Source organism: Cynocephalus volans, chromosome 6 (assembly GCF_027409185.1).
Source record: "Cynocephalus volans isolate mCynVol1 chromosome 6, mCynVol1.pri, whole genome shotgun sequence".
NCBI lineage: Eukaryota > Metazoa > Chordata > Mammalia > Dermoptera > Cynocephalidae > Cynocephalus > Cynocephalus volans.
In genome coordinates, this window is record NC_084465.1 from 7,153,387 (window position 1) to 7,180,506 (window position 27,120).

At 54.0% G+C, this 27,120-nt stretch overlaps 2 protein-coding genes across 2 annotated transcripts; both read left to right on the top strand.

The window, feature by feature from the left end:
• The first annotated feature begins 1,090 nt into the window (after positions 1-1,090).
• On the top strand, positions 1,091-15,533 carry IQCA1L (IQ motif containing with AAA domain 1 like). Its single transcript, XM_063098558.1, has 19 exons — positions 1,091-1,101; positions 1,804-2,131; positions 3,110-3,229; positions 3,536-3,721; positions 6,102-6,173; positions 7,720-7,925; positions 8,528-8,612; positions 9,080-9,196; positions 9,350-9,425; positions 9,787-9,893; positions 10,719-10,802; positions 10,896-10,948; positions 12,044-12,126; positions 12,310-12,417; positions 13,070-13,269; positions 13,716-13,802; positions 14,048-14,225; positions 14,619-14,857; positions 15,429-15,533. Exons 1-19 carry the CDS (start codon positions 1,091-1,093, stop codon positions 15,531-15,533), a joined length of 2,445 nt encoding a protein of 814 aa, XP_062954628.1.
• A 4,140-nt stretch (positions 15,534-19,673) lies between these two features.
• Positions 19,674-26,893, top strand: ASB10 (ankyrin repeat and SOCS box containing 10). The gene is made up of 6 exons (XM_063100784.1): positions 19,674-20,104; positions 20,260-20,527; positions 23,261-23,780; positions 25,901-26,014; positions 26,294-26,479; positions 26,597-26,893. The coding sequence occupies exons 1-5, from the start codon at positions 19,789-19,791 to the stop codon at positions 26,477-26,479; spliced, it is 1,404 nt and encodes a 467-aa protein (XP_062956854.1). The 5' UTR covers positions 19,674-19,788; the 3' UTR covers positions 26,597-26,893.
• Positions 26,894-27,120: the final 227 nt, after the last annotated feature.

The window sequence follows — 27,120 nt, forward strand, 5'->3', positions numbered from 1 at the left end:
TGGTCAGTGCTTTGCCACTCAAGGTGTGATTCACAGATCAGCAGCATCCACATCACCTGGGAGCTTGTTAGAAATGCAGGCTCCTGGGCCCCACCTCAGATCTAGACCAGACTCTGCATTTTAACAAGATCCTCGGGTAATTTGTATGCTCACTGAAGTTCGAGAATTCCTTCTCTTTTGCTCCTTCTTGAAGCTGCCTCCCTTCTCCCCCTTTCCTTGACCCCGTTCCTTTTATATATTTATTTATTCATAAACCCCTACTTAACACTGAGCCGAAAAGCTTAGCCCCTGCTGATCAGAGTCAGGCTGCTGCTGGTATAATGTTTTGTATTCTCCAGAAAATGGTCTCCTGGCCCCACAGCAGTGATGGGGGATACCACAGATGGCCCCAAATGAGCCCCTAATAACACCGAGCAGCATCCACTACACTTTCTAATATAATCCTCGATTAGTTCACATGAACAGTGTGAATGATCAGCGGACCCCAGCGAGGCAGGCACAGTTGTGCTTTCACACATGGGGGGAAGTTGGGACTGCGGGGCCTTCTGACCCAAATCCAGTGCCTTTTCCCCCTCCCATCACCCAGGCCTCTGAGCACATTCACAGGAGTAAAGGTAGGTTGTGTGAGTAGGAGGCTGAGGCTGAATGAAGGACTAGAAGTTCCCCTGGATGAGAAGGTGCAGTTGTAGTAATGCGTTTAGGACAAATATTTATCCAGAGCTTCAGAGCTTGCAGGTGCCTTCAAATAGTGTTATTTTATTTGGTCTTCACGGGAAAAGTCGCTACAGTTGACTCTATATTCTGCTCTGACCTTCCAAACCTCGCTACTCAGGAGCCTGCAGCCACTGCCTGCCTCCCCCTTCAGCATGCCACTTCCAGGACGTTCTCTTAGATGTATCCCCAATCCTGCACACACACACACACACACCCCAGCCCCCTCTCCTCGGCCTTAGAACATTGGTACAATGGGTCAGAATTCTTAAAATCAAGCTGTTCTGCCCCCTGGCTCACAGGGAGTCAGGAAGAACCACAGAGGTTCTGTGGATTCCACACCAGCTCACAAAGGGCAGTGTGAGAAGGAGTGGGCACCATGTCTGAGGGGTGAGTGAGGGGCTGGAGTGGAGCCCCCAGGGCTGGGAGAGCAAAGAGCAAAGCACCTCCCTGGTCCTGCGAGATTGGGGCAGCTGGGCAGGGAGAAGGGCTGGGGGCAGAGTGTGGGTTTGGATGCTGGGCCAGCCCTGGCTGGGTTCTGGGCATTCACACAGCTCCCTTGCTGTGCTGCCTGTGGTCAGCTTTTGCTCTGCAGACTTCCCTCACACTATTAATTCCAGAACCATGGCTCTACTCCAGGGAAGGAACCCTTCTCTACACTCACTCCTTATCTCCACTCCCCACCCACCACCCTAGACCACTGCAGCACCTGTGCACTGCACCCCTACCTGTAGGGACCTGCTGGCCCCCTATTCCAAAAGACCCCTTCCTTACAGGAGCCCCACCCAAGGCTGCCTCCCTCCAAATCGCTAAGGGTTGTGGCCATTCTTCACTTTCCTTGTTATTCCATCAGTCGACCCCAAGACCCCAACCTCTAAGACCCCACCTTCTCTAAGCCCAGGCCAGTGCCTGCTCATTCCCCTGTGGGCCCCTCATTTCACCGAAGATCACTTTGGCACCATGAATAAAGTCACACTATCTGGAGCCTTGAGTTCACACTCCTCACTAGGCTTGGTGGCTCCTGTCTCGCCCACACACTGTCCCCACTCCTCCGCGGCTCAGAGCACGCAGTACATGCTGCCTCCTCTCCAGAACTTACCAGCGCCTCTGGGAGGCCTCCCACGTGACCCTGCAAGAGCTGCTGGACCGAGAGCAGCCCCTGCTCGAACCCGTGCCCGACAGGGAGCGGCAGTCCTTCCAGTACAGGCTCTCCGCGCTCTACCTGCACTACCTGGGCCTGCTGCGCCAGTTCGACACGGTCTACGACCAGATGGTGCAGCCGCAGAAGCGGCGGCTGCTGCGGCGCCTGCTGGACGGTGTGGCGGGCCGCGTGCTGGAGCTCAAGGACGAGCTGGTGCGCACCGACCTGTGCGAGAGCCACTGCCTGGACCGCGTGCTGCAGGACCTCAAGCTCACACCGGTGCGCGCCGCAAAGGCCGCGCGGAGCCACGGCCCGGAGGCGGGGGATGGGGGGTCGGGGGTTGGCCTTGATTTCCCGCCGACAGGGAGCCACGCCCTTGGCCAGCTTGGGTGGGGTGGGGGCTGGCCTTGACGCCCCGCCCCTCCCACCCGCAGATATCCCTGGCGATGCGCCATATGCAAATGAAGGAGGGCGGAGCAGACTAGAGGATGGGGTTTGGCCTGGGGAGAAGGGGTTCAGGAACCTGGGGTGCATGGAGGTAGTTGGGGAGTGGATGGAGAATCAGGCTAGGGCCCTCCCTCCCACCACATAGCTGGGAAGACCCACCAACTGCAGGGGATTGGTGAGGAGAGGCCTTTAGAAGTTTGTTCCTCAAAGTGGGGTCCGTGGACCAGCAGCATGTGCATCACCTAGAAGCTTGTTAAAAAATACAGAATCTCCAGCCACACCCCAGACTCACTGAATCTGCCTCTGCCTTTTAACAAGACTCTCAGGTGATCTGTGTGCACAGGCAAGTTCTAGAATGCTGTTCTAGAGCACAGAGCTTCTGCAGGAACTCTGGTCCTGCCCCAAGGTCAGCATTCACTCACTGTTGTATATCCAAGGCAGTTTCACAGTTTCCCTAAACAGCTGCAGTGGTGGACTTAGGGGGAAAAATGCAGATTCTCCAGACCCTGCCCTTCTGATGTGGTAGTCTGGGGACGACCTAGGAATTTGCATTTTAAAATGCAGGTTTAGGACCACTGCCACCTATGCCATGATCCTTCAGAATTCAATTCTGGCCACATGGTGGGTGCAGGGGACGAGAGGGATAATGGTTGAGAGTATCCACCCCAAAACGTGGAGGTTTCCCACCCAAGGCTCTAGAATGGAGGAGAACAGCACCAGGGAGTCACAGGGAGCTGGCAGTGGTAACAGATTGGCCAGATGGCCTGGACATCTGATTCCTCACCCTCCTTCCCCCATATTGCTTCAAAGGCAGACTTGGAGGTTCCAATCCCCAAATACTTCCTGCTGGAGCAGTCCAGCACTACGAAGGAGCGAGGGCTGATGCTGGCCGAGATCCTGTCCAGAATGGAGCCACTGACTGCCGAGGACGTAAGCTGGGGAGACACCCTCCCAGACTCCTCCCATCCCCCCTATCCTGGAGCAGAGATGCTCCCCTCCAAGGCTCAGAGAGGCACTGCTGCTCTGTACCCACCTCAGAGTACTCTTTGGGTAATCCGTCAAGGCTGCTCTTGTGCTCATTATAACCTTCTGACACCAAGATGGGACTTTGGCACCCAGATGCCCTGAGAGGACCATGCCCCCAGGGTGTCCTTTGTGGCTGGTCTCCCAGATGCCCACCCTGGATATAAGCTCTCCCTCATGTACTCCTGCTTTTTTGCCCCCTGCTCTGGCCAGATCTTTCCAGGAATTCACAGGACCGAGGCCATAATTCTAGTGCAAAAGGTTGAGCGGGCCAGGCAGGGCCGGCTCCGAGCCACCTTTATGCGAGAGATTCGGAAAGAGGAGGAGAAGGATCGAAAGATCCAGGAGGATGGGCAGCGCAAGTTCAGTCAGGACCAGGCAGCAGTCACCATACAGAAGGTAACACTGGGTGCCCAGGAGGAGGGCCAGGGTAGAGTCACCTCCTCCAGGAAGCCTGCCAGGTTCATCAATTGATCACGGGAGTTCAGGTGCCTGAATTCTGCTGCCCCATAACTAAATTCTAAACTAGGGACCTTGATCAGTCAGTAAGCATGTAAACATATGTTTTATTTGTTGATTACTTATTCTACATCTCTTTCTCCAAAAAGATTTGGAATATGATACCACAAAAACCCCAGGAACAGAAGGATTATTAAAATTAGGGGAGAAAGATCCATAATAGAGTAGCAGAACAGAATGGATGATGGTCATTCCAGAAACCCTCAACTGTTAAAAAGGAGCCACTAAAATGTATCCTTAGCCTCCTGGCAACCGAGGGAAAAGAAAACATGATGAATTAGAGTTTGATAACTAATATGATCCAAGTGTCCTCATACTCCGTGCCTTCGGGGGTCCCCTTTACTTTAACATTGAAATAACGTAATTATTGGGCCGACCCCGTGGCGCACTTGGGAGAGTGCGCGCTGGGAGCGCAGTGACACTCCCGCCACGGGTTTGGATCCTACATAGGAATGGCCGGTGCGCTCACTGGCTGAGTACCGGTCACGAAAAAGACAAAAAAAAAAAAGAAAGAAAGAAAGAACGTAATTACATCCCTATCTTGCCCCCCTTTAGAAAGCCTAGCCCCACCCTGAGGTTTCCCTGAGCATTCCCACTGTCCCGGCTGTCATGACCTCCTTTGCTCTGGACAACCGCTTCACCCCTCTCTGGGTCAGCCTTCGCTGGCCACCCCAGAGTGTGGATGTGGCCTCTCCCACCGTTCCCTAAAATCCTTCAAACACTGGCTGACTCCAGGAGGTAGTGGTTACCAGCTTGACCAGAGACTGGAGGGGCCCTAGGAGAGTTCCAGTGCAGGAAGGAACCATGTTCTGCTCCTGCAGCTGTCGCTGCTGTGAGGCCCACTGGCCCTACCCTGTCACAAGAAGACTCTTGCCACCTTTCCTTTCCAAAAACTGTTGACCTGGGCCTGGGCCCTTTCTTTCAAATCAGTTATCTCTCCCATCTTCTCTCTTTCAAGTCCCAATGCCTCAAAGACTTGAGTCTCCTAGCCCACTGTAGGAAACTTGAACCCCTTCTCACCAAAAAACAAAAGTAAACCAACGAACCAACAAGCAGGCACAACGCTGTGAAGATATAGCCTCTCCAAAAGGGTAGCTTTTTATATGATCCGTACCTGAGCGTCCTGGTCTGGACCCCTGCATTTTTATGACTGGGTCAATATCTGGCTTCCCCACAAATGAAGACGTCCTCTACCCCAGGGCTGGATAAAGCAAGCCTTTCAAGAAGGAGAGTGGGCCCCAAAGACGGAGACTCACCCCTACCCCCAGAGCCAAAGCAAATCATTTTGTCCCTGTTGCCCAACATTAAGAGTGCAGAAATACTGCATTCTGGTCTTAGAGGTGCTCAGCGCACTAATAAAATGAAAGAATATATGAGGCGCTCCATTATTGTGGGCCTGTCGTGCTGGTCAGAGGACGAAGCCCAGACAGAAGCACAGGAGCCGGTCCCTGCCCACGGAGGCATTGTTATGTGAACGGAAAACAATGTCTGGCACTGGCCCTGCCTCCCTCTGCCCAGCGCGCACCCTGCCACCCCACTACCACTCAGTCCTTAGGTCTGAAAGTGGCTGGGGGCCTGAGAGAAAGAGCGCTGGTCCAGCTCTGCTCTGACGGGCTCCTGGGCCTAGGAGAGATCATGTCCGTCTCGGGCCTCAGTTCCCTTAGGTCAAAAATGTAGGATTAGGGGTTGGCCAGTTAGTGCAATTGGTTAGAACGCAGCCTTATAACAACAAGGTCACAGGTTCAGATCCCCATACCCACCAGCCAGAAAAAAAAAAAAAAGGCAGGATTAACTAGGAGAGCTCCACAGTCCCTACAGCACCGATGTCTACGTGTATGTGCCTGGGTGGGAGCAAATATTTATTCCAACTGCTATGGGAATTCTGGGAAGGGAGAGTCGGGAGGAAGTGGTGCTGAGCTCTATTTGTTCCGGGCCTCAAAAGATACAGCAAGATTACGATGGATCCTGCAGATCAGGGTGGAGAGGAGGAGGAAGAATTCCTGGGGGCCCTTGGAGCTAGATGGTTTGGGTGCCACCCTGTTACAGGCTGTTCCTGCTCAGTGTGCACCTGCTGATGAGATGCTCTCCCTAGTGCTCCTCCCCACCCCCACCCTGAACCTCCTCTAGCCGTGACCCTCTCAGACCTTCCCCAAGAGAGAGGCTGCTGCTCTTCCCTAGGCCTGAGCCTATGACCCACAGCCTTGCAAAAATGCAGTGTGGAGGGCATCTGTGTCCCAAGTGTCCCGCTTCACCCTCCCAGGTGTGGAAAGGTTACCTGCAGAGGAGGCGCACACAGCAGGACCGGCAAACGGAGATGGAGCTCATTGGCATGGTGAGCCGCCCTGGCCACCACGGGGGGCTGGGAGCACAGGGCTGGCCAGAGCAGGGGCCCCACCTCTCCATCCTCTGCACCTGTCCCAGAGCACAGCCCTCTCCAGGCCCACACTGCCCACACCGCCCTCACTCAGGCCCAGGTGGGAGATCCTGGTGAGAAAGAGACAGAAAGAAGGGAAAGCCGTGAAAGCCACCAAGCCCTGCCTCCTTATACCCCACCCTCTTCTAGACCCCCTGGAAGGATCACAAATGTGGGGCAGAGTGAGGGATCACAGAGTAGAACATCCTGGGCTCCTCCAACATCCCTGTCCCACTGGAAGGAGAGGTTGCACAGGTGGGCCTGGCAAAGGGGACAGCAAGGCCAGCTGGGGCGTCCACACACTGCTCCACACCCTCCTGCAGCCTGGGGGAACCACCAGGGACCGTGTGGGGTACAGCCCTGAAACCAGAGCTTTTCCAGCCATAGGATCCCCACTTTTCTCTGGGCACCCCAGACTCGCTTCTCCTCTGCTCTGCAGAGAAGGTGGCTAAGTGCAGACTTAAGCAATGTGAGCATGAGTGTGTACATGGGGGAGTGTGGGTGGTGAGAGGGGCAGAGACCCCTGTGTGTGTCCGTGTGTGTCCAGGCAGGGTGAGCAGTTCCCACTCCCTGAATCTGTCTGTCCTCTGACCTCCTCTTGTCCAGCTGCTAGTCTCTACTGACTTGGGAAAAGAAGGCCATGGTTAGGGTGAGGGTCCTGCTTCCTGGGTGAGGGGCTTTGCCCTGGGCAGGTCCTGTGGAGCCCTGGCTAGTAGAGGGAATTGGGGAGGGGGCTGAGCTGGGGGCCAGAGTGATTGGAGGGAAGGGAGCTTTCCCAGGGCTGACAATGTCCAGGATGGAGCCAGTGCTGTCTCTTGCAGGCAGGGACGGCTACCACGGGAGGCTCGGCAGGCTCGGGGCTTCAGAAGGAGGGAGGGACCTGGGGCCACTGCATGGGAGTGGAGGTCAGAGACTTGTTGGGGAGCCGGAGTGCTGGACCCCCAGGAGGCAAGAGCAGGAGGAGGGAGGCAGGGGTCTGGCCTTGGTGAGGAGGGGGCATGGCACGGCGGTGGGTGAGGAATGAGCCTCGCCACCCGGACCCATCAACAGTGTGAGCTCAGCGTTTTCAGTAATTGTCTCTGCGCAGAGTGATATTTAAAATACATTTGGGAGCCAATGAGGCGGGAAAGTGGCTGTGAGAGCGGCTGCCAACTCGGCCGCCAGGCGGGGTGCGGGTGGGGGCTGGGGCCCGAGGCTCCAGGGGAGGGTGTGCTGGGGGAGCGGGCGGGGGCCAGCCCGCATGCATCCAGCAAACTCATTACCAGAGTAATTTACACAGATGAATTTCGGCTGCAAACACAATTTGTCCTGATGCAGGCGTGCCCGTGGTTCTGTGTGGGTGTGCGTGCGATGCCCGTGTGGGCCGTGTTGGGGAACAAGGGGGGCAGGTGTGTGTACCTAAGGATGCGGCCGCGGCTACACCAGACGCTGGGCTCTCCCACTCCCCCTCTGTCCGCTCCCCCAGCTCCCCTCGCCCAACCAGGTGGAACACTTGTGCATCATAGCCCAGGCCTGCCATGGGGAGGATGTCCAGAGGCTCCGCCAGTTGGAAAAGGAGGAGGAGTTCCAGTTGGCAATGGTGAAGGCCCACGGTTCTCTCACAGAGACGGAGGGGCCCGACATGAAGGAGAAAATGAAGGAGCAAATTCGACAGTGGTTTATCGAGTGCCAGTCAGTGTCCCTGGCCTCAGCTGACCCAGCCCTCAATCCCTCATTCCCTCTGCCCCAGTGTCCCCAGAGGCTGCTCCTGCCCTATCCCCCACAGCTGTTCTGTCCTCTAGCCCTTTTCTCCATCTACCCCATCCCCCCAACACACTGCTAACACTGTTGGCTGAAACTTTGGGCCCCCAGCACGCAGGACCATCTCCACATCTGACTTCCCATTTCCCCAAGGGAAGAGAAAATGCCAGGATAGGAGGCGAAAAGTATCCATGAGTGCCCCTTGAGCAAACTGTCCTTTTCATTCTGTAACTATGCATTCCTTCTCACTGGTCCGTTGTCTTTCTCCACCCTTCTCTCCATCCATCCATCCATCCATCCATCCATCCATCCATCCATCCATCCATCCATCCATTCGCTCACCCATCCATTTGTCCATCCATCCATCTCTTCATCTATCCAACCAGCCAGCCAGCCATCTAACCATCCATCCGTCCATTGACCCCTCCACCCACCCACCTACCCATCCATGCATCCATTCATCTGTCCACACGTGCACCCATCCATCTATCTAACCACACATCTATCTTTCCAACCATCTTATGTCCACTTAGTGCCCTAACTGGTCGGTTTCCTGATTATCCAGATGAGTCTTTAGGTGGATCCTACCTCATCTTTGCAGACAAGACTCCAGAACAGGTACCCTAGAGGTGGGAACAGGAGGTTTTCTATGGCAGTTGGCGCCTGAGGTTAGAGAGTAGTTGAGTGTAAACCGAAGATTACAGTGGGGTAGGGGTAGGGGTAGGGGTCAGCCTCAATGGAGGCAGATGGGGCCAGAGGAAATATAGGCAGCTAGAAAGACTGCATGGGGAAGAGGACAGGGTGTACCTGTGACTGGAAAGGCATTCATGGCCAGGGAGAGGAAATATGTCTGGTGAGACCATGGTGGATCCAGATCCCCACAGCCCAGGAAAAAAGAGACACTCCTTCCTCGGTGCCCCTTTCTCCCTGGTCCCCAGTGAAGTCTCTGTACAATCAGCCATCCGGACCTCAGCAGTTACCCTAGGCTTTGGGAGTCCTTGGTCCATCCCAGTCTCAAGCCCTGAGTTCTCTTGCTCCTATAACATCCCTTTGGTCTTTGAAACATCTTTTGTTGGTGGTCACAGGTGAGACTTGAACTGGAGATGCAGGAGAGCAAAAAAAAGGAGCAAAGTAAGGAGAAAGAAAAAAATGAACAAAAGAAGAAAAAGAAGAAAGGGAAGGAAGAAAAATCCAAGAAGGGGGTAAGACCCTCTTGGACACACGGAACAAGTGGGCGGGGAAGAACTAAGTGTGGGGGAATTTGTGGTAGGCAGGCTGGTCCTGGTAAGAATTAGGGCAGAATTTGTGGTAAGTAGAGGTGTTGGGGTCAAGGTCAAAGGATGTGTCCATTCTAGGACGCAGATACAATGCTGCAAGTATTGCCATCCAAATCTGTCCCTGTGATTAATGTCGGCCACGAGGAGTATAAAAGTAAGAGGAAAGATTGTCATCCTCGGGGGGTCTCGGGGCCCTGGGTCCTGGGAAGAGTAGGCAGCTGCCTTAGGGACCGTGAGGCGGCAGTGTGTGTGTGGGTGTGTAGGCTGAGGGGATAATGCCCGAGGGGGAGAGGGGTGTGATATGATTCCTTGGGGAGTTGTTATGGGTTTGGGGCTGAACCTAGGGGGACAGGCCTTGGGGCCAACATCTGTCTGTGATATGGGTAGAAGCAGTGCCAGGTGGCCAGGTGGGGATAGGGGTGCCAGGCAGGGTCAGGCTCTTGGCCCGGGTGCCAGCATGTGCCTGTGCACCTGGGACTCTCACTTTCACATGTCCTTCCGTTTTCTGTGGTCAGATCTGTGGAAGACCCGGAATGAGAGTGTACACCCCAGTCAGAATTTTGACTCTGAGACCCTCCGGGAGGAGAAGAGGAAGGAAGTGGAGATGGAGATCCGGGTGCAGGTGTGAGTGCTGGGCCAGGGCTTCCCCGCAGGCCACCGTCTGTGTCCTCCTCCTACTGTTGCCACCAGCACCTCCAGCCTGCTCCAGAATCCTCCCCACTCATTCATTTGCCTCCCTCTTGTCCTCTGTCCCCCATCCCCGCCCCCGGCGTATTCTCTGTAGCCTCACAGCCCTCCATGCACAGTCCCAGCTCCACCTGCTGCCATGCCCCATCCCCCCCCCTTCCTTTGCCTCCTCTTGTCCCGTTTTCTCCCCTGGGTCCCTTGTGCATCAGGGACATGGAGGGCATGGGAGAGGCTCTGAGCTGGGGTCAGACAGGGCCTGGCACTGGGTGTGCGCAGCCCATCACCACAAACCCTTAAAGAGCTCTGACGATGCGCCCCACCCCATGACATGTGCTTTAGAAGCACTGCCTTGGGTAGTCTTTCAAACCACCCGTGAGGTAGGTACCATGGTTTTCCTGATGGTGCATGTAGAAAACTGAGGCTAAGAGATTATGCAACTGCTCCAGTACACAGACTTGAAGGGGTGGGTCTCGGGCTTGACCTCATCTTGGGGGCCTCTCCCCACTCTGGTGGCTGTCGAGAGTGAGGCTCATTGGGGAGCAGGATATGGGTTAGTATTGGGTACAGATGGTTCAGGGTAGCAGGGGAGACACGTAAGGGCGTGTGTGGGAAGGCGGTGGTGGCTGTCCCTGCTGCCTTCACTGGGCTTGCCTGGCTCTTCCATGAGGCTCTTCCCTCTTCTCCATCTCCTCTCTCCTCACCTCTCCCACCTGCCCTACCCAGCTCAGCCTGTCCCCCGCCTCCCTACTGTCTCCCCCAGGTGGACGAGCTGATGCGTCAGGAGCTGAAGAACCTGCGTCTGGCCGTGGACAGGGAGGAGGGGAGACCCTTGAAGGCCCCAAAGGCAAGATAAGGGGCCAAGGCTGGCAGGGGAGGGCGCCCGGGTGGGGGTGGCAAGGAACAGGGGACTGTGACCTGTACACTTATTTCCAACCAGAAAAAGGCTGGGAAGAAAATGGGGAAGAAGGAAAAAGATCTGACCCCAGACAGGTAATAGACCCTGCCGTGCCCACCTTAGACGGATGGCTGCGTGAAGGTCAGAGCCCCAGGTGCACAGGCACGCGCAGGCACGTGGACATACGCACGGCTTGCACTCTGTTGCACAAGGCTGCGCAGGAGAGCCCGGGCCAGGACAGAGCTGACTACTGGTCCTGGTTCTGCTGCTGTGTGACTGTGGGAAAGTCACTTCAACTCTCTGACTCCCTGGCCTCGTTCACCAAGTGCCTCCCCTGCCAAACTCACAAGATAGCCATGAGACTCAAATGAAGGCGTAAGAAAGTGCTGTGCGAATGGTAATGTGGGATAAGATAGGAATTTGTGTTGGGGCCGGCCCGTGGCTCACTCGGGAGAGTGCGGTGCTGATAACACCAAGGCCCCGGGTTCGGATCCCATATACGGATGGCCGGTTCGCTCACTGGCTGAGCGTGGTGCTGACAACACCAAGTCAAGGGTTAAGATCCCCTTACCGGTCATCTTTAAAAAAAAAAAAAAAAAGGAATTTGTGTTGTATTTATAATATGAAACATTGTCCCCTCCTTCCAGGTCCTCCCTCTAATCTTTGCCTTAATTAGCTCTGTCCCTGCCAAAGCCGCCTCCCCCTGGACTCCCCCTCTGGGGCACTGAGAGACCTGCCAGTGGCCCCTTTCTGCGCGTTTCTCTGGTAAAGAGAGATCACGAGCACATTGGGTTAGGCACTTTAATGGCCATCCCTTGCAGGAGGATTGCAGCTTACGTGTGGTTTCCAGTGCAAGGGCAATGCTTGGCCCAAATGACGGGGTTTCTAATGGTGGAACTTTGGGCAGTGGGCAGGCTGATGGAGAACGTCACAGAGGGCCCCAGTCCCTCATACCCCCTCACTCCGCAGAGCACCTGCTGTGGGAGACGCGCCTCCTGGCACGGTGTTTCGGTGCTGCACCTTCTGGTTCTGCCTGTCTGGTGGCACTACTGATCGTTTTGACTGCAGAGTGATGGGCAGGAGGACCACTTATCCCCCCTCATGACTCCAGCCCCCTCATCTCTGTCTCTACTTCCCGTTGTCCTCACTTGCTAATGTCCTTGGGGTCTCTCTGTGCCACTCTCTGCCAGGTCCTTGGACTCCCTGTATGAGGAGCTCGTCATTTTTGGCCTCCTGAAGAAGAGTGAGGCTGTGGCATTGAAAGACTATGTGGGTGAGACCCCTCCCCTGATGCCTGCCCCTGCTGAGGACCGGTGTCCAGGCTCACTGACACCCCGCCCACTGGGCACACTTTCCAGCAACTGATTACCTGATTATGTTTCTCCTCCAGTGGCTCTCTCTCCCTCTGCACTGCCCAAGGGAATGCCACTCACCATGTGGCCACCTGACTTCTCAGGTGACTGCCTTTACCTTGGGTCCACTCTGAGTCTGGCAAACAAGCTGCCTATGCCATCCCTGTTTGACATCCGACAGAACATGGCCTTGTACGGGGTCCTGCGGCTCGGTGAGAGGACCCGGGAAGAGTGAAGAGCCAGCGCTGGGCAGGTGGCTCTTGGGGTGGGGGCCTGGGGTTCAGGGTAGGGTGGTCAAGGTGGGCACATCCAGGCTGGACCTCCAGTCCCCGGGCACCACAGATCCATGTCAGACTCCTCCTGCCTTCCCCAGACCCTGCTGGAGCTCACATCTAGATTGGGCCACCCCAGAAATCATGTGGGCCCTTGACCTGCTGAGGAGCCCATACTGCTGGCCCCTATTCAATCCCAAGTGACATCTTGTCATCTGTGCCACTGCCAGAAGACCAGCCCTGCATCCCCTGTTAAATACCGAAGATATGCCTCTTAATTCCACCCTGTCATAATCCAGGAGTGGAAGGAGGTGGCACTGAAAACAGAAAGGGCATTGAAGGGGACAGTGGGCTCCTTCCTGTCCCCACATACAGGTCTTCATAACTGAGGTTGCCAAGTCATTCAAAATCCTCCAGGTTGCCACCCTCAGCTTGCAGGCCTGGGGGAGCTGCTCAGGTGCTGGGGGCAGGTGGTACACCATGACCCGAACCTCATTCTCCCCAGCCCTGGACCTCACACAGGGTCTTCTCTAACCCTGTCCCCTGATGCTGGCCCATTGCCTACCTCTGGTCCCCATTTCCTTCCTCTCAGGCTCCCCAGATATACATGCCATGGCCCCCCTCATCCGCTCCATCCTCCTGGTGGGCCCCCCCGGCATGGGGAAGAAGATGCTGGTCAAAGCTGTGTGCACAGAAACTGGAGCCAACCTGTTTGACCTGTCACCTGACAACCTGAAGGGCAAATACCCCGGGAAGGCCGGGGCGCAGATGGTGGTGCACATGGTCTTTAAGGTCTGGAGTGCCTGACTTTCGGTGTTTCTGGTTCTCAGACTTGTGACAACACAGCAGGATGGGTTTATGTTTAGGAGGCCAACCATCTGCCTATCGGGTGGGACTGCAGGGACTGAACTGATGAGGTCTCCCTATCAGCCCCTGCTAGGAGCTTGGGTTCCCCCTGAAGCCCCTGTGTGGGGGGAGGTGGCAGGAAGTGGGGAGCCAGAGCAGTGTCTTTTCATGGTAAGATGCAGCTTCATATCAGCCCCCTCAAGGAGGGCAGTGACTCTGGTTCCCACTGAGGTGTGACGTACGGGCAAAAAGCGGGCTTGGGGGTGGCATGATGTGGAAGTGGAGGCCGGGGGCTCTGAGGTAAGTCACTGCCCAAGGCGAGCCCCAATCCTGGGTTCCAGCCAGGTGAGGATGTCACCCTTGCCCAGGGATGTCTACTCTGACCTGTCCAGGTGGCCCGGCTGCTACAGCCCTCCGTGATCTGGATTGGAAATGCAGAGAAGAATTTCTATAAGAAGGTCCCAAAAGAAGAGAGGGAGGTAAGGGCTGCGGGCATGGTGGGCTGTGAGGGCATCCTGGTCAAGGCCAGAAGCTGGGACTTGCTCACGCCACTCCAGACCGCACCCCTGCCACCTTGGACAAGTCCCCCTTCTCTTTGGGCTTCCACCTTATGCTCAGAGCAGGACCTACAGCCTCTCCCCAGTCCCCTCTCAGGGTTGATGTGGGGCTGAGCATGGGGTATGTCGCTGGGTCTCAACCCATTTCTCCTCCCCACCTGGAGCAGATGGACCCAAAGCGAATAAAGAAGGACCTCACCAAGGCCCTTCGGCTGCTGAACCCTGGAGACCGCGTGATGCTGATAGGGACGACCGCCCGGCCGCAGCTGGCTGAGATGAAGGGGCTGTGCAAGGTCTACGAGCGGATCCTCTTCATGCCCCGGCCCGATTATGCTTCTCGCTATGGTGAGGCCCAGACCAGAGAAGGGTCCAGGGACTGCCACCCCTGCCAAAGCCTCCCCACCCCTCTTCCCACTTACCCACTGCTGCTACGAGTCCTCACCTGCATGGCCAGGTGTCCTGGAAGGGCTGTTGGACAAGCAGCCCGGTGGTCTGGGTCCCGGCCTCGGCTCTGTGGACACAGGCAGGTCATGGATGCCCTTGCAGTCTCCACTTCCTCATATTAAGTTGAGAGGATGATCCTTGCCACTCCTACTCCTGTACCTTCCCCAGGGAGAGGAGCTGACTCTCCACAAGCACGGAGCTCGTTCCACACACCCAACAGGGGCTTGTTAGGCCTTGCTGCCCGCCCTGGTGCCCACTGCCCCTCTGTGCCCCATGTCCTCCCCATGCCTGCAGTGCTCTGGAAGCATATGATTGAGGCCCAGGGAGTCCAGGTGACCCAGGGCCTGGACATCAGTGCCCTGGCCAAGGTGTCCGATGGCTACACGCCCGGTCACATTCTCCAAGCCATCCAATCGGTGTTGAATGAGTGGCGGCTCCTGCAATTGTCCCAGCGGCCCCTGGTGGCCTCAGAGTTCCTGGGACATCTGGCGAAGCTAGATCCAGTGTACAAGGAGGAGGAGGAGTCCCTGAAGGTGAGGCTGCTGGGGGCTGGGGGATCTTGGCGAGCAGTGCCAGCAGCGGGGTTAGCCCAAACACACCTTGGACCCCTATCTCTGCTCCCCCAAACTACCAGAAGACAGTTGGGTTAAGAGGATCACAGAGTCCAGCTGAAAAGGGAAAAAGTAATCACCAGGAAAGGCCAAGGGCTAGGGGTCTGTGTGCAGGACCATCTCACCTGGTTTCCTTGAGGGTAGGAGACCGAAGGGGCCACCTATATGTTAGGAGCCCTGGGTTGGTTTCGGCACCAGCTACCACCCACTTCTCCACCTCTGAGTCAGTGTCCACCCCCGGGGGTAGGATGGCCCTGGGACCCCAGGAGAGAGGACTGCAGGGGTGAAGGGAGGAGGGCTTGCCCCTGAGAAGGCTGATACTATGGCCTGGAGTATTTGGTGGGGAGCAAGGGAAGCCCCAGCTCCAACAGGACCCCTGCACCCCAGGAGGAGAGAAGAATAGGCTGCTGAGGAAACGGGATGGGTGAGGTCAGGAGGCAGACTGAGGGTGGGATCCGAGGGACCTGCCCCTCCCACTCCCCTGCCACCCCAGGACTGGTACTTCAAGACTCCACTGGGCAAGAAGAGTCTGAAACTTAGCAAGGACCAGTTGGAGGCCAGGGAGGCCCAGCTGGCCAAGGAGAAGAGAAAGAAGTGATGGCGGAGGGTGCCCGACATGAGGGGGTGGGACTGGGCAGTGCCCCAAGGCATAAACACCCAGATGGCTCAGGGACGAGCTCTCTTGTCCATCCACGTCCAAGTCTTCCTGCCCCGCCCTCTGGGCCCCGCCTGTGCCTGGCCTTGGTCTTCCACCGCACCTCCCTCTGCCCTCTCGGCTCTGGCTCCCACATCACTGTCCTCACCCCACCCCCATATCTTCATCTCCCTCTCCTTGTCTTGGCCTGGTCCCCCAACTCTCTTCCTCCTCAAGGTATTTAAGGGAGAAAAAATAGGAAGAGGAGGAGAGAGGGGAGAAGGAAGGTCCGCAGTAAGTACAGAAAAAGGAAAAAGCAAGAGTCTGGAGGTGAGCTGTCCCTGGTTCTAACCCTGCTTGGCACAAACTTCCGGTGTGATCTAGATAGTCCTCTCCTGTCTCTGGGCCTCAATTTCCTTCCTTATAAAGTGAGGAGAGATTGGACCAGTCGATCTCTAAGGTCCCCCTCTACTCTAGGGTTCAATTATTCTAGCAAGTGCCTGGGAAGTCAAGGAGGTGAGAGTGCTTGGGGTGGGGTGAGTAGAGAGGGCTCAGCAAGGGTGCAGGGAAATGGAGGGGCTTTGTGGCCATGACAAGGGCTGTTGGCAGACCCAGCACCTTGTCTGAGTTGTCTTCACCTCTTTCCTCCAAAGACTCCTTCCCCTGCCACCAGGCCTGCCCCAGCTCTGCAGTCCATCCTCTGACCCATGGCCTATCCCTGGGGGCTCAATGGGCCACAGCCTCCTGCCCCTAGGGAGGGAGTCCATCTGTGGGTTCCCCCTTGCTGGGGAGAGAAGAGCTCAGGGGTGGGCAGGGTTCAGGAACTCGGGGAGCAGGGCCAACCCTACCACTGAGGGCTGGGAAGCTCCAAAGTTCTCTCAGAAGAGGCAGACCCAGGGGCAATACACAGAGTATGTGAATAAAGGTTCAATGGGTGTCCACAGGCAGCAAGAGCCAGTGAGACACCAGAAACTGTAGAACTACTAGAAAAAAACACAGGGGGAAAGCTCCATGACAACGGTTTGGGCAGAGATTTCTCAGATATGACCCCAAAAGTACAGGCAACAAAAGCAAAAATAGACAAATGGAATTACATCAAACTAAAAAGCTTCTGCACAGCAAAGGAAACAATTAGTAGAGTGAAGAGACAGCCTGTGGATTTGGAGAAAATATTTGCAAATCATACATCAGATAAGGGGCTAATATCCAAAATATACAAAGAACTCAAAATACTCAATAACAAGAAAACAAATGCCCCTGTTAAAAAAATGGGCAAAGAACTTGAATAGACATTTCTCAAAAGAATAAATACAAATGGCCCACAGATACATGAAACAATGCTCAACACTCAGCATCTCTCTCTAATCATCAGAGAAATGCAAATCAAAACCACAATGAAATATCACCTCTCACCTGATAAATTAGCTGTTTTCAGAAAGATGGAAGATAAATGTCAGAGAGGATGTGGAGAAAAGGAAACCCTAATATGCTGTTGGTGGTATCCTGAATTAGTACAGCCGTTTTGGAAAACAGTATGGAGATTCCTTAAAAAACTGAAAATAGAATTACCTTATGAGGGCCGGCCCGTGGCTCACTCGGGAGAGTGCGGTGCTGATAACACCAAGGCCACGGGTTCGGATCCTATATAGGGATGGCTGGTTGGCTCACTAGCTGAGCGTAGTGTTGACAACACCAAGCCAAGGGTTGAGATCCCCTTACCGGTCATCTTTAAAAAAAAAAAAAAAAAGAATTACCTTATGATTCAGCAATCCCACTGCTAGATATATACCCAAAGGAATTGAAATCAGTATGCCAAATAGATGTCTGCACTGCCATGTTTGTTGCAGTGTTACAATACCCAAGATATGGAAACAACCTAAGTGTTTCCATTAATGGATGCATGGATTTTTAAAGTGTGGTATATATACACAATGGAATACTATTCAGCCTTAAAAAAAACAGGAAATTCTATCATTTGTGGCAGCATGGATGAACCTAGAGGGCGTTATGTTAAGCAACATATGCCAGGCACAGAGAGGCAAATACCTTATGAGCTCACTTGTGTGTGGAATTTAAGAAAGTCAAATTTCTAGAAGTAGAGTGGAACAGTGGTTATCCAAGGCTGGGGTGGTTGGGGGTGGGAGAGTGGATGAAGAAAGCAGAGATGCTGGTCAACAGGTACTAAGTTACATTTAGGAGGAATTGGTTTTGGTGTCCTAGTGCACAGTAGGGTGACTATAATTCATAATAATGTAGATTTCAAAATAGCTAAAAGGGAGGATTTTAATTGTTCTTACCACAAAGAAATGATAAATATTTGAGGTGATAGATGTGCTGATTACCCTGATTTGATCGTTCTGTAAGGTATACATATATCGAAACATTACATTGTACCCATAAATGTATACAATCATTATTTGTCAACCAAAGAAAATTAAACTTTTAAAAGATGAATTGATTTAAAAAGTAAAAAAAAAAAAAAAATGTGCCAGTGTGAGTGAGACGAGGCAAGACCACTGGGGCCGGAGCAACCCCAGAGCTGCCGGTAGGCAGAAGCGGGCCAGAGGTGAGCCCAGGGGCTTGGCTTTACATTTGCCTTTTCCTTTTTTTTCCTTTCTATCCCACCAAATGAAAGCACTTTTATTATGCTAATGTGCCTGAACAGGCAGACGCATCTCTTTCTCACTGTCCAGCTGACATCCAGTCTAACCATGGCAGGGTAGAGACGCCATCTGGGAAGTCTAGGGAGATGGGGGTGTCAGCATCTAGGATGGGCATGAGGGTGTCTGTACCTAGGATGGGCATGGGGGGTGTTGGCACCTAGCATGGGTGTGGGGGTGTTGGCACCTAGCATGGGTGTGAGGGGTCTTCATCTAGGATGGGCATGGGGGGTGGTCTTAACCTGGGATGTGCACTGGGAATTTCTGTTGCTGCCTGTAGGCTGAGCCCTGATTCCCTGGGCGGAGAAATCTTTCTTCTGGAGAACCCCCTTCTTCCAGAGGGGGTGCTTCACATCTGGGGTGGTCTCTTGCTGTTTGTCACTACTATAGACCCTTTGGGTCTTTAGGTTTGGGAGTGGGAAGGTGCAGGGCTGATGGACGACATTTGGAAGGGCAGGAAACATTATTCAGCTGCCACAGGCCCTCGCTCTGGGATCAGAGCTCAGGCAACTGGAAGCCCATTTGGTGAAGCAAGTGATAGACGAGAAATAGGTTGAGATTTGGGGTTCCAGTCCCGGCTCTGCAACAAGTCATCTGTGTGACCTTGGCAAATCTCTTCTCTTCTCTGAACTCTGTTTTCCTTTATCTGTGAGATGATAGGCTGGGCGGATTGGACTGAACGATCTGGATGGCTCCTTTCAACCCTGGATGCCATAGAACTTTGGGGGTGAATACAAGGGTCGGAGGTCTTAACCTCACTGTTCTCCTGCTCCTCCCTAACTCCCCCTCCCAGCCTGAGGGTATCGTCCCAGGTGCTTACAGGGAGGACAGTTGGGGCTATTTATGGCTCACCCAGTTTGTGCTCTCTGCTCCTCCCACACTGGCCCCACCCGGCTTGGGCCATGTGCCACCAGCGGCATTGTCCTGAGTCCTGCTGCTTTGGCTCTCTCTCCCAGAAACAAGCCATGCCTAGGGGAAGGAACTCTCTTACCCACTATGGGCACCATCTGGGGTTCCTCCCCTTGGCCCCTGCCTGTGGGGCCAGGGGGCCCCAGTCTGGCCCAGCCTCGGGGGCCCCTCAGCCATCACCACTACTGTGCCGTGACATGGCCCTGCAGAATGCCCTCTACACGGGAGACCTGGCGAGGTTGCAGGAGCTGTTCCCTCCTCACAGCACAGCTGACCTGCTGCTGGAGAGCCGGGCCGCTGAGCCTCGCTGGATCAGCCACCAGAGGGGTGAGGGACAGCTGGGGGGGGGGGAGGCCTGAGAACAAGGCGGGCTGGGCTGAGCGCCTCAGGCACAGAGGTCCCGAAGGCTTGAGGAAAAGAGCCCCTGGATGTTTTTCCCTCACCCCAAGCTTGCCCAACAGCCTAAACCTTGGCCCAGGAGTGAAGTCATGCGGAGCCCAGAATAGCTCCTGCTGAGCCGCGTGGCCAGGTCAGGCTCAGGGCTCAGGACACAGGGACCCTCTGCCTCCATCTGTCTGTGTCTCCCTCCTCTCCCTCTCTCTGCTCTGGCCTCTACCTTTCCACCTCCCTACCCTCCTCCCCCATCCCACATGATCATGAGCTGGTCCCCAGAAGAGTGTGGGGGGCAGGGAGAGCCCCCCGGTGACAGACACACCCTCTGTGCCAGGCTGGTGGAGAAGCCCAGTGGAGGGTCTGAGGAGCACCCTGAGTCTGGCCCGAGACCCATCGTCACCCGCACGGCCTCTGGGCCTGCCCTCGCCTTCTGGCAGGCAGTGCTGGCAGGGGACGTGGGCTCTGTCTCCCGCATCCTCGCGGATTCCAGTGCCGGCCTGGCTGCTGATTCCGTCTTTGATACCAGCGACCCAGAGCGATGGAGAGATTTCCGCTTCAACATCCGCGCTCTGAGTATGGGCCAGGGCTCTGGGGGGTCTGAGTGGGAGAGAGGGGAGGCTGCAGATGAGCTCTGGGCTCCCTCTTCCCACCTCTGCCCACCTCACCCCATTGGTGGGCAGCTCTCTCCCTGCCCTCGGGATCTGAGGTCCATGTCCCTCTCTCCCTAGGACTCTGGTCTCTGACGTATGAGGAGGAGCTGACCACCCCACTGCATGTGGCGGCCAGCCGTGGCCACACAGAAGTTCTGCAGCTGCTGCTGAGACGGCGGGCAAGGCCGGATAGCGCCCCTGGGGGCCGCACTGCCCTGCATGAGGCCTGTGCTGTGGGCCATGCTGCCTGTGCCCACGTGCTGCTGGTGGCAGGGGCTGACCCCAACATCCCTGACCAGGATGGGAAGCGCCCCTTGCATCTCTGCCGGGGGGCTGGCACCCTCGAGTGAGTGACCCCTCACCTCAACCCTGGTTCCACTCTCAGGGGAGGCAGAGAGACCTTCACAGGGAGGATGGGGAGCATGTGAGGGGCCGGTGGGCTCAGTGGGCTGGGGTAGAGGAGCCTGGGCTTGGGGCGCAGGTTAGGATGCAATCATTCCCCAAGCCATCCACCCATTGGCCCCATCAACTTTGCAGTGTCCTGAACCTGGGATAGTTTTCTGGTTCCCCAGGGGTAGAAGAGGGCTGTGGCAGAGATCAGCTGCATGGCCTGCACTGGGGACATGTCTGGATCTATTATGGGAAGGTGGTGTTGCTGTGATGTTTTAATATTTTCTGAGCTTATCCTATGTTCCAGGCACTGTGCTAAGTACAACAGCAACTAAGCCATGGTCCTGCCCTCAGGGAGCTTACTGTCCAGGGATGAAGACAGGCTGGAGAGGACAGTGGCCCCAGTTAGGGTTTGCTGTGGTCCCTGTGGGCAGGGTCTGGTTCTCAACTTGGCAGATCTGGCATTTCCATTTTGACAGGGCACCTTCAAATAAATGGGCTCAGGGGGCTGTCATTAATCAAACAAACAAGAAACTGATGGATACACCCAAATGTGTCTATGCATTATATACTGTAGGGAATATTTCTTTGCAGTGATCTAAATAATTACAACCTATGTATAAGGAAACCAGGAGGATGAGTCCCCACTTACAATATTTTGGTGAATGTGGAATCCAAGCAAAGGCTCCCTTGGCAAATCTATGAACTCTACATACAACGGAGATCTCTCTACCAACTGCACACCTGCTAGATTTCGCATCTTGCCCTTGAAAGGTGCCAAATTATTGATACCTGAACTCCCCTTTTGTGGATCCTCTCCCTCTTCTTAAACTTGTCAGCCTCCAGAGGATTCCATGAACTTAATCATATTATGGTTGAAGATGTGTTCTGTATCAGCCTGGTCCAACACAAATCTGATGTGGGCTACATATGCAATTTAAAATTTTCTATTAGCCTTATCAAAAAATGAAAAAGAAACAAGTAAAATCAATTTTTAAAATTGTGGTAAAATATATGTAACCAAATTTACCATTTAAACCATTTTTAAGTGTGCAGTTCAGTGGCATTAAGTACATTCACATTGTTGTGAACCACACCACCATCTGTCTCTGGGACTCTTCACATTGCAAAACTGAAACTCCATTAAACAATTATTCCCCCTTCTCTTTCCCCCCAGCCCCAGCAACCACCATTCTACTTTCTGTCTCTATGAGTTTGACTACTCTAGGTTGCTCATATCAAGTGGAATCATACAGCATTAGTCCTTTTGTGTCTGGCTTCTTTCACTTAGCACAGTCTCCTCAGGGTTCATCCAAATTGTAGCACGTGTCAGAATTTCCTTCCTTTTTAAGGCTGAATAATATTCCATAGGATGTAGTTACCACGTTCTGTTTTTCCATTCATCTGTTGAGAGACACCTGGGTTGCTTCCACATTTTGGCTGTTGTGAATAATGCTGCTATGAATATGGGTGTACAAATATTTACGAAACAGGTGAAATTAATAATATATCATTTATAATAATATATAATTAATAATATATAATTTTAATATATTTTATTTAATACAATATATCTAAGGTGTTATTTCAACATATAATCAATATAAACATTAATGAGATATTTATTTTACATTCTTTTTTTTTTTTGTACTAAGTCTTCAAAATGAGTGTGTATTTACCACTTATAGCACATCCCAGGACTAGCCCTGTTGTAAGTGCTCAATAGCCACATGTGGCTAGTGGCTACTCTAATGGACAGTGCAGTTCTGCAGAATCCCACATTTTTAGTTCTGGCCATGTTCCAGCCTGGCCTTCCTGAGATCACACCCGATGAGGATCACTCTTTCCTTTCTTGAGTAAACAAATGTATTTTTAAAAATACAATGGAGAAATTCAAGCATATAGAAAGGCAGGATAACATAATGAGCCCCCATAATTCATCATCAGCTCTACCATCCACTCTCCCCACAGGATGCTGCCATTCTGAGCTCTTTTGATAACAGCTCTTCAGGAATTATCTCATATGCTGTTCACAATGACTTTGTAGGGCATTATTAATTATCACCATTCCACACACGAGTTCCTGTAGCCTCGAATTTTGGTGCACATGTGGCTGTGACTCCCTGTGATTCCTATAGACCAATAAGATCTTCCATGAGGGCCATCTTGGAGCACATCTGGTTGGCCAATTTGGGTTTTGCTATTCTTTGTTCCACTGCCTCTGTTTCCATTTGCGCCCCATGCCCCAAACTGCCCTCCTGCCCCTGGACCCGAATGCCAGCTCCTCCTAACTAGCTGTGGTAAACCCTGAGAGCCTTGATCTCATCATCTGTGATGTGAGAGTTATAAGAAGACTGACCATGGGGAATGTTGTGAGGATTAAATTAGTTAATACGTGTAAAGCCCTTAGCAGGGCACCTGTTCTAACTGTGTGGTAACTGCTCATGACTTTTATTCCCATTGAGGATTTAGTGGACTATTCCTGCAGAAAGTATTTGGACTTTAAAAGAGGACACTGTTGATCCTGCAGAATGTTTCTGGAATGACCAGGCACAGGCAGGACGGAAGGTGAGGGGTGGACAGAACCAGAAGCCACCCAAGGCTCCTGCCATGTTTGTTTTGCTTGGACTGGCAGGAACGCCGGGGTCTGTGCTCGTTTTCCTCCCCACCACTGTCTCACCCTTACTAGGTGTGCAGAGCTGCTCCTGAGGTTTGGGGCAAGAGTGGATGGTCGGTCGGAGGAGGAAGAGGAGACTCCTTTGCATGTGGCTGCCCGACTTGGCCATGTGGAGCTGGCGGACCTGCTTCTAAGACGGGGGGCATGTCCTGATGCCCGTGATGCTGAAGGCCGGACCCCCCTGCTGGCTGCCTGTGACACCAGCTGCCAGTCCCCCGCTGATGCCGAGGCTATCACCACCCGCTGCTTCCAGCTGTGCCACTTGCTGCTCTCAGCTGGAGCAGATGCTGATGCTGCTGACCAGGACAAGCGGCGGCCCCTGCACCTGGCCTGTCGCCGTGGCCATGCGGCTGTTGTGGAGCTGCTCCTGTCCTGCGGTGTCAGTACCAATGCCATGGACTATGGGGGACACACGGCCCTGCACTGTGCTCTGCAGGGCCCACCTGCGGCCCTGGCCCAGAGCCCTGAGCACGTGGTGCGGGCTCTGCTCAACCATGGTGCTGTCCGCATCTGGCCAGGGGCCCTCCCCAAGGTACGAGGGCTGACGGCAATGAGAGGGCCGTGATGGTGAGGGGAAAGGGACACCTAGACCTGTGCTTCGGCTTGCTTTGGAATGAGGCCCAGAACACTTGGGCCCAAAGAATTAGTTCCTTCTGTCTATCTTGCACTCAGTAAGTAAGAAAAGCCCAAATAGGGGTAAAGGTGAGGACACAGACCAGCAGGAAGTGTATGTATGCATGCATATGTATGCATATATGGGCATGTGTACACGTGTATATGTGATGGTGTGCGTGGGTGTGTTTGTGCGCATATGTGAGTGTATATACTGTGTGTGTGTGTGTGCATGTGTGTGTGATGAAGGTGGACTGAGGGCAGTGGGACCAGATTGTAAAGGATCCAAAAAGACAGAAGAAGGAGTCAGGAGTGATGTGGGTGTAGGGAGTTGTTTAAGGGTCTTCATCAAGGCAATGAGCTGATGAAAATAATATTTAGGAAGCTCCGACTAGCAGTGGGATCAGCTGAGCGAGAGACGCCCTGGCTATGGGAGAGGCTCCCCCAGGGCAAAGCCCCAGCCTGTTCCATGAGGCTCAAGGCTTCCTGAACATCTGCTAATGGATGTGGTCCCATTTTCTGAGAGCTTAACAGGACTCACATCCCCCAAACCAGCAGCCACTGTCCTGGTGCCTGTGAAATGCCTTTCACTGTCAATTTCAATTTATGTCTTACTTTTCATTAATTTCCCCTAAGTGGGTTCAACTTGAAGACCTGTACTGCTGATGCCGTGACAGGGAGCCTTGCCCCTTGCTGTGTTGTATCTGGAGGGGACCATATAATGGCATGGAGGTCACTGGACCTGGATTGGGGACACCCATTCTTGAAGGAGATTAGTCAGGACTGAAACATCTAAGAGAGCAGGGGGCTGTAGGCAGGTCCCCTCTAGCCCCACTTAGGGGATTGTCCCGCCCAGCTCCGCACTGTCTTGGGCCCACCCCTGCTGTCCCTGCCTCTCCCCTTTGCTCACAAACCTAGAAGCATCTGTCTGGATTCCTAAGCAAGACCAAATAATTAAACAGCCCGAGAGTTCGGCAGATTGGTCTCCCCTTTGGGAAAATACAAGAAAATCAACAATTAACACTAATTAATCTCCTATTAACACCAGATAATTAGGAGAGGAGCAATTCCCTGTAATCTGACGGCAGCTCTGACAGCTAATGATTTCCCTGTGGGCGGGGGCAGGAGGAGGATGCTACGCAGCAAACAGATTTCCTGGGACCCTGCTGCTGCCCCTCCTCCCCACCCTGCTCTGCCCCTCAGCCTGTCTCAAGGACCAAGGGAGCCAGGAGAGCAAAGTACTCCATTTGTCCCTTTCCCATGACCTGCAGCCCCTCCAGCCTTGGCTGGGGTTCCTGTCTCCCTTGCAAGGAGGCCTCTGTGCCCATCTGTGATGAAATGCCAGCCCAAGCTGGTTCCCTAAGAGCCACCATGTTGTACTGGGTACTCAGGAAACCTGGATCCAAGGTCTGGCTTATTTGTGTGACAATAGGCAGCTCACTGGAATTTTTCAAACCCCAACTTCCTTGCATATGATAAGGCCTCTCCCTAACAGAGATAAGAAGCTGTGGGAGCATACTGGGGAAGAGCAGGAGCAAGCACAGCCCTGAGCACATTCAGCCACTGTTCTAAGGTGTGCTCCCTGCTACAGGGCTCCCTCAGCCCTGCCAACAGCCCTTGAGGTCAGCAGAGACTCTGAGTGCAGGCTCTGGAGCCAGGCACACTGCCTGCCTGACCCTTGCAAACCGCTTAATCTCTCTGGGCCCAGTTTCCTTGTCTGTAAAACAGAGATATAACAGTGTGCCTTCTTCTTAGGTTTAGTGTGAGAAGCAGAGTTAATATAAAACTTTTGGACAGGGCCTAACCTATAGTTAGTGCTCAATATTTGTTAGCTAGTCTTGTTCCAAAGTTAAACCATGTATGAGAAAGCACTTGGTATGTTGTTAGGCATCCTGCCAACATAAGGTATCATTAAATCCCCTGTTATATGCAGTTGTGTGTGTTTGGGGCATGTGTGGGTTATATGTAGGAATGCTGCCTGGGAGATGGCACTTGGCTATTTCCAGATCTTACAGAGGCTGTGGCTTCTGCCTCCTCCAGGTGCTGGAGCGCTGGTGCACATCCCCACGAACGATTGAGGTCCTGATGAACACCTACAGTGTCATGCAGCTTCCCGAGGAGGCCATGGGCCTGGTGCCTCCTGAAACCCTGCAGGTCAGATCCCAGGATCCTGAACACAGAATCAGTCACTCAGCCTGGCCCCAAGAGACTCCCACCCCCTAAAGGGCAGCCCCTTCAGTCCCCCACAGAAATTACCCAGGTACTTGCTTATGTCCCAGAAGAAGAGAATTCACGGAGTGAACACCCATAATATTCACCGCTTCCAAGAGGTCCCAGTAGACACCCCACCTGTCACTAGCCTGCCTTTGTAAGGAGGAGCGTGTGCCACTTGTCCCAGGCTGTCCCTCACTGAGCCCCTCATTCTGCCCCCAGGAGCACCAGCGTTTCTATTCCTCCCTCTTCGCCTTGGTGAGGCAGCCCAGATCACTGCAGCATCTGAGCCGCTGTGCACTCCGCTCCCACCTGGAGGGCTGCCTGCCTCATGCCCTGCCCCGCCTTCCCCTGCCGCCCCGCCTGCTCCGCTACCTGCAGCTAGATTTTGAGGACGTGCTCTACTAAGTAAGCCCTGGGTTCTGTGGACAGTCACAGCTGTTTGAGTGCAGGGGAGGGCCCTAGCCAGAACTGGGCCACCCCGGGGACCTCTGGACGACTCTGAATCCAAACCTCTCCTTCCAGATGTCCACTGCCTTTTGAGAGAGCCTGAAAGTAGATGCCCCAGCCTGTAGGGGGCGCTTCTCTCCAGGAGAAGCAGGAGGTCCCTCTCTGCAGGCAGATGTGGATGCTGCGATTCCCACCTGAGAGAGACAGATAGACCATGGCAGCCAGGTGATGTCTGATGAAGAGAGACCTAGCACTCATGGCAAGTGACATACTTCTCCTGGGGCTCTCCTGAGGCCCAAATTTGCATGATGTGCAAACCAAGTATGTGCATTAAAAATCTCCAGGCCTCTGCTTGGTGCTGTCTCCCAACAAGCCTTTCTCTGAGCTGGCTCCCTTGCAAGGCAGCCAGGATGGACAGACTTACAGGGGTCCCCCATGTCTGCCCCATAGTGCCAGCTGCGTCACCCTCTTTCTTTGGCATCCATCAGCCGTTGAGGGATCCCAGGCTGACCTGCCCCTCCGGCCCCCTGAAATGGCAGAATGGCCACCAGGTGAGATCTTGCCACTGTAGGTCAGGGAGCACGGATGCACACCTGGTT

What these genes read in the sequence shown, in the direction of transcription:
- IQCA1L (XM_063098558.1), top strand. An exon ending in CAGACAAGACTCCAGAACAG is followed by an intron (nt 8,613 to 9,079) that starts GTACCCTAGAGG and finishes TGGTGGTCACAG; the next exon opens with GTGAGACTTGAACTGGAGAT. An exon ending in AAAGATCTGACCCCAGACAG is followed by an intron (nt 10,949 to 12,043) that starts GTAATAGACCCT and finishes ACTCTCTGCCAG; the next exon opens with GTCCTTGGACTCCCTGTATG.
- ASB10 (XM_063100784.1), top strand. Translation starts at nt 19,789, where the DNA reads ATGATCATGAGCTGGTCCCCAGAAGAGTGTGGGGGGCAGGGAGAGCCC. An exon ending in GGCCAGGGGCCCTCCCCAAG is followed by an intron (nt 23,781 to 25,900) that starts GTACGAGGGCTG and finishes TGCCTCCTCCAG; the next exon opens with GTGCTGGAGCGCTGGTGCAC. An exon ending in TGCCTCCTGAAACCCTGCAG is followed by an intron (nt 26,015 to 26,293) that starts GTCAGATCCCAG and finishes TTCTGCCCCCAG; the next exon opens with GAGCACCAGCGTTTCTATTC.